Below are 11,180 nucleotides of genomic sequence, written 5' to 3'. Positions count from 1 at the left end.
CTAAAAGTATTCAAAGATCTTTTCATCACTTTATATTTGGTCAATTGACCTTTTAATTTGTATTTCAACAAATTACTCTATCTTTTTTTTTTCTGTTGCAACATTAAATTTCTTATAATAAAAAAATCAACTTCTGAATATAAAATTTAGTTAATATAGTATTTATTCTATTACATATAAAATTTGTACTTTTTTTTTTTTTGGTAGAAAAGGAAAAGAAAAACGAACAACAACAAACTACACAGGAATTAGCCTAGGGAAGCTAACCCCAATCCTATCTTCTAAGAGAAGATGAGAGATGAAATAGGGGAAACAGGAAGGGTAGTAACGCCTAACGTCCCTTCATGGCCCGCTGCCGCCAAGCGATCAGCAACACGATTCTGCTCTCTAAAAATGTGTCTGAACTCTACGAACTCAAAGGAGGAGCAAAGCCTTATAATAGTTTTGATGAGGTTGCGACTGTTAAGACCCATAGAATGATTCTCAGAAATTATTTTGATTGCTTCCAAATTATCAGACTCCACAGAGAGCCTCTTAACACCCAGCCTTTTAGCAAGATTGATTCCAGTAAGAATAGCTCAAAGCTCCGCAGAAAAGGAAGAACCCAACCCTAAATTCTGGGAGAACCCAATAAAATTTGTACTTTTAATCATTTGAAAGTTTTTTTATATGTATGATATAATTATAAAAAAAAAAACTGTAAAATTTTCTTTCTAATTATAAAAAGTAAAATTTGGGATATAAATAAATTCTATAATACTCTACAAATTGAATTAGTTTATTTACAACTACTCCATCTTTTTTTGGACGCTGTTTTAGGATTACCAATTTTGTTCCTTTTTTATACAATGTTTTATATTACTAGTGTACTTTTAATTAAAAAAAAAATCTCAAATTTGACTTAATTTATAGAGTTAGGCTATGCTTATTTTGTTTTTTACAAAGTAAGCATTACTTTGTTTTTTCCACCATCGGATGGTGATGAACTTTGACAAAGTAAGCTCATTCAATGATAGAAAAAACAAAGTAAAGATTACTTTGTCAAAATAAGAGAAATGTTTGGTATTGTTTTTCGATTTAGTTTTGGACCGAACCGAATTGAAAATCAAACTACTTTAAAAATTAAAACTGAACCAAACCAAAATATAATTTAATCCGGTTTGATGTGTTTTTTTTTTTAAGTTTTCGGTTCGGTTTTACTCACCTTATTCCAGAGTGATTCTATTGGGGTTTCGGACCACACCAGTCCGAGACCACTCAAATTGCACTATATCAAAATGTTACAACATGATGCTATCTAAGCGACTCTGGATCAATGTGGTCCGAGTAGTAAAAATATAAAGGTAAAAATAGGGATTGAGGTTTTCGTTTTGTTAAAAACGATGACGTTTTAGTTTGACATTATAAAACTAACTATTAACGACTTTAAAATGGAAAAAATTCCAACAATTAAATTTGTTTAGTACCAGATTTACTATTTAACTAAATTTTTTATTTCCAAAATCATAATTTTTGAAGCTTTCTCTATCTAAACATTCACTTTCTCTCTCACCAAACAACCCATAAATGACCTCAAATTTATAAAATTTAAGAATTAAAATTGCTTAAAATATCATTTAGTCTTTAATTTTTTTTAATTTTGAGATCGTCAACGGTCATCTTAAAATTATGAACCCAAAAAATCATTGTTTTTAGCAAAATGAAAAACCTTAGTTCATCTCCTGGCTCCAAGGAAAAAAAAAACTTTAGTCCCCGTTCAAATAAAAAAAGCCCACAAACATATAATCGATAAAAAAGTGTAACCACACGGGTTTCTTTGAAATTACCCAAAATATAATGACTAGTTAGCACATTATCCAATCCAAAAAGGACATAATTTACACATTGCCCAACTCAAAAGTGGATAATTTGTCTTTATAACTTTTCCTTTTTATCATCATATGTAATGAGAAAAGAAAAAAATTTGAAAAACAAAAATGTGATTGTTGGTGGCAAATTTTTACCAAATCAAATTAAGATAGTAAAATTGTAGGATTAGATATCACTTTAGTTAGTAGAATTGAAAAAGAGAGAAAAGCAAACAACTTGAGTAGAAAAACAGAGAGATATAAGATTACAGATTGGGACCTCCAACTTCATGGGGACCCATTACCCTTTAAGCCTACAAATTAATTCCCTCCTCTCCTCTCCAACTAAATCTAAATTTTCAGACATAACTCTAAATCATTACTACCTTAATTTTCCCAATCCAATGCTTGGATTCCTTAAGCTAACTCTTGTTCTGTTCTTCCTCTTCAATGTCGCCGCCGGTGCTATTTCCCAGCAATTCAAAGAAGCTCCACAGTTTTACAACTCCCCGGAGTGTCATTCCCTTAACCAATTTCAAGATTTGGTAGTATCTGAACCTAATTCTAATTCCGGTGATTTCGATTTGGATTCCGATTCCGATTCCGATGAGGATAACTCCGTTTTCTGCTCCGATCAAGCTGTTCATGTCGCAATGACTTTAGATACAGCTTATATCCGTGGTTCAATGGCAGCTATTCTCTCTGTTCTTCAACACTCTTCTTGCCCCCAAAACATCGCTTTCCATTTCGTCGCCTCCGCTTCCGCCACCGCCAACGCTTCATCTCTCCGATCAACAATCTCCGCCTCCTTCCCTTACCTCAAATTCAACGTCTACACTTTCGACGACTCCTCCGTTTCCAGACTCATTTCTACCTCAATCCGTTCCGCTCTCGATTGCCCCTTGAACTACGCCCGGAGCTACTTAGCCGATATTCTCCCTTCCTGCGTCAGGCGAGTCGTGTACCTCGACTCCGATTTAGTCCTCGTCGACGATATCGCAAAACTCGCCGCCACACCCCTCGGCGAAAAATCAGTCCTCGCAGCTCCGGAGCACTGTAATGCGAATTTCACTTCGTATTTCACTCCGTCGTTCTGGTCAAATCCTTCCCTGTCCCTCACATTCGCCGACAGAAAAGCTTGTTACTTTAACACCGGAGTAATGGTGATCGATCTCGATCGGTGGAGAGAAGGTGAATACACAACCAAAATTGAAGAATGGATGGAATTACAGAAAAGAATGAGAATTTACGAACTCGGTTCTTTACCCCCATTTTTACTTGTGTTCGCCGGATACATAGTTCCGGTGGATCATAAATGGAATCAGCACGGCCTCGGCGGCGACAATTTTAGGGGTTTATGTCGGGATTTACATCCCGGTCCGGTGAGTCTCTTACATTGGAGCGGGAAAGGTAAACCGTGGGTTAGATTGGATGCGAACCGGCCATGTCCTCTGGATGCTCTATGGGCTCCGTACGATCTATTACAGACTCCATTTTCGCTGGATTCTTAAGCTTTTATGAAGTTATGAACACAATGTATAAAGAGAAACTCTGTTTGTCGGTGACGATGAGGATGATCGATCGCAGAGAATTTATGATTATAGGTATGTTAATTAGTTTAGATGATTATACATATACATGTATTATTAAGAATTAATTTTCTGTTTAATTTTGAAAAACACAATATTACTGAGAAAAGGAATAAGAGAATTGGGGAAGAAGAAGAAGAAGTTCATTTATTGTATCAAAGTGAATATTTCTCATAATTTCAGGGATTAATAATAATAATGATATGTATATTTCTGATTATTGGTATTAGTATTTTCTTAATGGAATATTAATTACAGATATTAAGAAGCATGAAAAGGGGTTATATTATATAGTATATGTATAGGTTGGTTATGGTGGAAGCATCAATCAATAATTTTGTGGAGATGATGATTGTATATTAAGTAAAATTAAATTCGATATATTTTGTTATAGTAGATCTAACTCAAAACTTAAGGAATCAATCTACTAGAATATCTAACAAACTACTCTTTCTGTCCTAAGATTTATAACTCACTTTTTGCCTTTACCTACTTTGAAATAACTCAAAAAAAAAATATATATATGTGATCTCTAATCATTTCGAAATTGGTCAATTGAGTTTTTAATTTTTGTAGGCTTATAACATCTGTGGCATACGGTTTAAACCACACACCGACTTAACCGATTGAATTCGATTTTTCGGTTCAGTTTTTTTACACTTCGATATCGGTTTTTATTTTAAGTGTATTTCGATATTCGGTATTTGGTTCAGTTCGGTTTGATAAAAAAAAGTGAACCCGCACCGAATTACATCTATTTTATATTTTTATATACATACACACATATGTTTTTAAATTAATTTTTATTATTATTATTGTTGAGATAATAACTCAATATAGATATATTTTGAAAGTATTTCAATTTATTTTGTTATTGAGGTAAATTTAATGAGAAAATATAATGGTTTTTATTTGTTACTTTTTATTTTTAACCTAATTTGATTTGTTCGGTTCAAAACCGAATCGAACCGAATATTTCAGTTTTATCTATTATTCAGTTTGGTGTCAGTGTCAATTATTTTAATCATTTCGATATTTATTTTTTTGGTTTGGTTTGGTTTGGGTTTGAACCGATGCACACCGTGTAATTGGCACAAAATTTCAATTTTCCTCCTAAACTTTTAAAAGTTTTAAATAACCTTTTATTTTGTCTAATTACATTCAATAATTCACATTTCTCCTATTTATAATAAGAGATATGCTCTGTCACGTGTTAAAGTGCTCGTTTTGTAATAAAAAAAAGTTAATTAGGAACTTTTGTAAATTCATGAGGCAATTTATATTTTGGGGTTGTTGATGCAGCTGGAAAAAATTATGGAGTAATTAAATGCAATTTGTATGGATAACTTGAAACTTTTAAAATTTTAGGAATAGTTGAAATTTTAGATCAAGTACATGGACTAATAGATGTATTACGCCTTTTATTAATACATAATTTTAGATCAAGTACATGGACAAATAGATGTATTACGCCTTTTACTTACATTAGATTTATATTTATAAAATTAATTAATTGTAAACATTTGATTTTATATAAAAAAAATTACTCATTTTATATATGTCTAACATTATATTTTTCACCGTTCTATATCAATCTTTTACAGACTTTATAAATAAATTATATATATAAAACTATTTTTGAAATATTAAAAATGCTACTTATATATATAAAACTATTTTTGAAGAATTATTTGCGGGTAAGGCTGTCCTTATTCCTGATTTACTGTTTTTCTTCTCGAAGAAGCTCTTTGTTATTACTCAAAGCTTTGAAAGAGATTCCCTTGTTCGCCCCTCCCCGGATAAAGAGATCCTGCTAGTTGGCTGGAGTAAGCCTAGAGAAGGGTTTGCTAAGTTGAATACTGATGGCTCCTGCCTTAGCAATGGCAGAATTGCTGCTGGAGGAGTTCTTCGGGATGCTGGTGGCAATTGGATGGCGGGGTTTACCCATAACTTGGGGACGGGCTCCTCCTTTTCTGCGGAGCTCTGGGGTATCTTGTCAGGTATTAAACTCGCCATTCGCATGGGTGTTAAAAAGCTCTCGGTGGAATCTGATAATCTGGAGGCTATTAACAGGATTTCAGATAGCCAGGCTGTTTGTCTGAAGAGCCAGAATCTCATTAAAGCTATTTTGAGGCTTCGTCCTGCCTTTGAGTATCTTAATTTCTCCCATATTTTTAGGGAGCAAAACCGCGTGACGGATCGCTTAGCAGCTGCTGGGCATGGGAGAATGTTAGGTGTTTCTACCCTCTCTGTTCCTCCTTCTTTTCTATTGCCTTCTCTCCTAGAGGATAGGATTGGGGTCAGCCTTCCTAGACTGATCCCGGTGTAGGTTTTTTGTTGGTTTTGTTTTTTTCCTTTCCTTTCTTACCCAAAAAAAATGCTACTTAAAAAAAGAAATATTAAAAATGCAGGATTAGACTATGCTTACTTTGTTTTTAACAAAGTAAGTCTTATTTTGTTTTTTCCACCATCGGATGGTGGGTGTTCGCTATGGTTACTTTGTTTTTTACAAAGTACCGTTACTTGGTGTGGTTTTCACATTTGGATGATAGAGCATAAAATTAATCCAATGGTGAAAACCACACCAAGTAACGGTACTTTATAAAAAACAAAGTAACCATAGCGAACACCTCGGATGATGATGAACTTTGACAAAGTAAGCCCATCTTGAATTTAATATGTTAAATTAAAGATTATTATTAATCTATCAAAATTAAAATGAAAATATGAAAATAATTCTTTTCTTTATAAATGAAAATTAGTTGGGGACAGAATAAAATGGTAAAGTGTTTTTCAAATTGGAAGGTAGTACTATAAATTTTCTTTTGAATAAAATTGGGAATATAAGAGAAAGGCTGGAAAGCCACATTGCCAACTGATATGGACTATTCAAATAAATTGTAGACTTCCCATTCTTTTTTTTTTTTTTCTCTTTGTCTAGTTGTCTTTTGAACTTATACAATATATAGCTTAGCCATCAATAATTACTAAACTACAATATCAATTATTAATTAGTACAAAATTTTATTTATTTTATAAACTAATTTTATTTATTTTATAATAAATAGTTTATGTGTTGTTTGATAAAACTGATTTAAGTGTTATAAAAATAAATATTTACTTATTGAATATTATAAGTGTTTTTTTTTTGAGGAATTGAATATTATAAGTGTTGAAAATATTAAATGATGTAACTATTTTTAAAACACTAAAAATGAATGGTTCTTCTTCTTTTTTTCCTACTCATCCATAGGCGCTCTTCTGGAGGAAAAAATAAACAATGTAGATCAAAATCATTCAAAAGTCCATATGCTACTCGATGATTGATAATGCCATTTAGCGAAGATTATTAAGCCACCCCTAACTTAAATGTGTTAGGTTCATCGAAAGAATATGCATTCTTATGAAAATCCATGAGAAATTTATGGTGATCAAGAAGAAAAAGAATCACTAGTGTGGAAAGCAAATTTCCAAGGTTTCTATTGGCCCAAAATGGAACAAAATGCAAAAGATATGGTGTGGAAATGTCAAGCTTGTTAAGTCCACACATCGTAAATCAGATTCCCAACTTTGATGTTGACCCGTTGCTACTTAGAGAATTGACCTAGAATGTCTTTTTCCCAATGTCCCTTTACTATATTATTATCACTATCGATCATTTCACAAAACGTGAAGAGGTTAAACCGTTATCAACTATCTTTCATGAACTCGCAATCGCATCCTTAGAGAAATGCCTCATCGCTAAATTTAGCATCCCACACACAATCATCTCTCATAAGGGCACCTAATTTAATTATGCGACTTTCGGAGACTACTATGAAGGACTCTAAATCAAGCTTCACTTCACATATGTTCTCACCCATAACAAATGAAATGATGGAGGTTACAAGCTACACCATAATTAGAGGACCGAAGAAGATGTTGTATAATGTGTATAATGTCCTCTGAGTTTTACGTTCCACATGAGAGACACCAGTATCACTCACTAATGAGACCAAAGTATTCGTCCCAGTGAAGATTAGAGCATAAAGCCCTAAAGCAGTATACTATTCTGAAGCTAGCAATGATGGAAATTTGTATCAACTCTTAGGACCTAGAAGAAAACGCGACATTATGGTGATAAAGATGGATGCTTAGCAACTACGCATGAAAACCCTGCATGAAAAAATGGTTCACCCACATCAATTTTATGTTTACAATCTTGCTCTCTGCATAATCGAAGCCTCTCAATCCACCCTAGGATGAGGCCAGTTTGGTTGGAACTCAGAAAGGCCTTTCAAGAACGACAAATTATTCGGCTTGCACACCCACCAAATTAAAGACCTTACAAGAAAACTCGTTCCAAGAAAATGTAACGTAGTAGCTCTTTTAGAAGTACTAATAGAAAAATTAAGTGAACCATGTTGTTGTTTTCTCAAAAGAAATCGAAATCACCTCCAAAATTAACAAAATCTACAAGGTATCATAACACATTTTCTTTTTTATTACTTCAATCTTATTTACTCCTATGTTTATTTAAGTCATAATTTTGTAAAATAATTGAACTTAAAAGAGTTTAGATAAAATATTGTAAACTTTATTTCTATCTATTTTGCTATTTATAGAGTGACCGAGTCATTACTATAATATAGTTGTTTATAGTAAGGCCTTGTGGAACATGCTTTATCAAACATTAAATTCATATGATCTAAATAAATATGTTCAAAATATGATTCTTTATAAAAGAATAACATGTAGAATATAGATGTGCTTCTATTTAGTAAACGACATTTTATGAGTCTATTGACTCCTTCCTAATTATATAATTATAAGATTTTATTTAATTCTTAACAAAAATAAAAGTTAATTTATTTCAGCCTTTTATAATGTTTAACTTTTTCAATGTAGTATTACAATTAATATAATATAAGATTGCCGGAAACCATAAAGTTTTCTAACTAAATAATTGAAATATTTTCATAGATTTAGATATTTATTTATTTAGGGTATAGTTTTGAACATTTATTAATAGTAAAGTAAAATAAGTAGAATTGAAATGGTTACTTATGTCATAATGAGAAATTGCCAACCATTGAAAAAAGGGCACTACTTGCCAAATGCTTTCCTCATCAATCATTATCGCTCTTAATTATAAATTAATGTGATATTGATTATGTAGCCAACTAATTTTAATTATGACCTTAATTAAAATTAATATTTCACTATAACTATTTTTATAAAAAAAAATATATCAAAACAAAAAGAAGAAAAATGTCTCATCGAAAAATTAAAGCTTAGCCGAATAGTAAAATTCATAAAAACAAAACATTAATCCATAAAAAAAACAACAAAAAAAAACACAAACATAAAATATAAATAATGTAGGCTTCAGTGGAAAGTCTAATAGATTTTTTTAACTTCTAAGGGACGGTAATGAATCTAGATCTAATAATAGGTAAATCAACAGATTTAGGTTTACCTCTTGTAGCGTAGATCCGTTGAATAGCAGCAAAAATAATTGACCTTGTCTCTGTATCACCGATCTAGGAGGTTACCACACTAAATGAGTAATCGCCCTTGATTCAGGAACTAAGAACGAAACTCGAAGACAAATGGAGAGAAAGGGGGGCGCGTTGGAGATGGAGAGAGAGAGAGAGAGACTCTTTCTTTATTATCTTGTGTTAGGGTTTTAGCCTCTCTAGCTCTCTATTTATAGCTAGGTTAAACCTTAACCCTAATCCTAATCAGACTAGATTATGGACGGACCATAAATGGATCAATAAATGTGTCAATGTTTGTTTACTCTATTTATCCATACATCTCTCACTCACACGTAATGGAAACATATTCCATCACTTTGTCTTGTTTAGACTCACAAATAGTTCGTGCGGCCGACATACAATCGGGAACTCAAACGTTGTATACTCGTTGGAGATATAAAACATCTTGAACTACGCGTGTAATTAAGAAGTAGTATGCTTTATCCTAGACTTCATATCACACCCACTGTAATTGTCATTATCTCAACAGTTCATCTATATTCACAAGCGTGCACATATGTACAACTATTCATATTTGTGAAATATAGGACTACAAGATGTGAATTTGATGAAGTCTTTCCCTCTTACTACGTCCCTTCCATAATAATTCATTTTACTTGCCAATTTGGCCCTTGTCCGAGCTGAATTAGTACATAGGTCTTGAAGGCATCCTTCCAAAGTAGCTAAAATGAATTACACTTCTTGAACTAGTTAAGGGTATCGAGGATAACGTTTCGAGAAAAACTTGTTTTTCACGTAGAGAGTCTCGCTTTAGGAAAAAGTGAGATTGTCCTTTTTCCATCTCTTGGTCACTAACTAAGCACACATGTTATGAAAAACATATGCTATGGTGTTCTAATCATTCCATATGAAGAAAGCGCATGTCTATGCTCAAAACAACACCATAAGAAGGTTTCGGTTTCGATGTGTCATACCATCTAACATTAGTCTATCTCATTATAGAACTACCTTCGGCTATCTAAGATTTCATTCAAGCAACTCTAATTGAAATCTCAAATTATAAACAATCTTTTATATATATTTATCAACTCGTATGTATATTTATATCATGCAAGCTAATGAACCTAGATCCATTTTTATTGCAAGACAACGTCAATTATTGAGCAAGTTTTCGTTTACTCAAAAATTTGCCTCATCCTTATCTTTGTCACCACAATTAGCAAAATGAGGGTAAGTGCTCGTGTGAGTGAGTTGTTACTCTATCTGACATGCTCAATTCAAATATTAGTATACAATATTTACATATACGTGTATTATAGGTGATTCAAAAAGATATTTTATTGAATTTAAAACACATGTCACAAAAGTTACATGTAGTAGAAATATGTTTAGATCCTAAGTAATCCCTTGGGACCTAATATGTTTCAGCAACCATGTCATGAGTCGAAACATATTTCATACAGACTTTAGGGAAACTCCCGGCTGTGCCTAAAGTAGCGAACTTTTTCGGTTCTGCAACTCGGGAAGCTGATCGAGTTATAGGCCCTCCTTTTAGATAAGAAAGGGATGTTGCGTGCAACTAATTCTCTAACAAAATGATACTTAATCTCATGATATCGAATTATGAGATGAACAAGAATGGGCCGTAGAGTGCTATCACCACATCGAATTCTTTTCGGTTTTCAATTTCATTCATGTGGGGGATTGTTGAAAATTTGACTTTGTGTATTGTGATTATTTGTCAACTTGAGGCTTAAATATATAATCAATAAATGAAGTTTTGAATAACAAGTAATATATCATTGTATTCTACTCAATAGTATCTTTCCATTGATATATTATAAACTCAGAATGAATAAATAATGAATGAGAAATTGAAGATCAAAGTTAGCTGTTTGGAATGGTATTATTGAAAAATAAAAGAACTTATCCCACATTGGTTTCATGTGAGAGGGGAAAATGATTTATAAGCTAATGCCTTTTACAAGATATTAACTAATAACTCACCAAAAGACGTTCTCACACGTAAGGGGTGCAAATCAAACCCCAATAGGTTTGGGAGCGCACATCCACATAGTGGGCAATGCGAAAGATGAACCGAATTTGCTCCTCTCGAATCAGCCTTCTTTTGGTTGGCCCGGTCTGGAACTTCTTATTTTCTCAAACAGTCGGGATGTTTTTTAAAATTCCAATTTTTTTATAGAGTTATTTATTATCATTAACGCAATTAAATTCGTATTTAATTGATGAATTAATGTGTCAGT

General features: G+C 32.6%; 1 protein-coding gene across 1 annotated transcript; it reads left to right on the top strand.

The window, feature by feature from the left end:
- Positions 1-2,121: 2,121 nt before the first annotated feature.
- Positions 2,122-3,695, top strand: LOC136200922 (probable galacturonosyltransferase-like 1). The gene has a single exon (XM_065991425.1). The coding sequence runs from the start codon at positions 2,138-2,140 to the stop codon at positions 3,356-3,358; it is 1,221 nt and encodes a 406-aa protein (XP_065847497.1). The 5' UTR covers positions 2,122-2,137; the 3' UTR covers positions 3,359-3,695.
- Positions 3,696-11,180: the final 7,485 nt, after the last annotated feature.

Source organism: Euphorbia lathyris, chromosome 7 (genome assembly GCF_963576675.1).
Source record: "Euphorbia lathyris chromosome 7, ddEupLath1.1, whole genome shotgun sequence".
NCBI lineage: Eukaryota > Viridiplantae > Streptophyta > Magnoliopsida > Malpighiales > Euphorbiaceae > Euphorbia > Euphorbia lathyris.
This window is presented reverse-complemented; position numbering and strand designations above follow the sequence as displayed.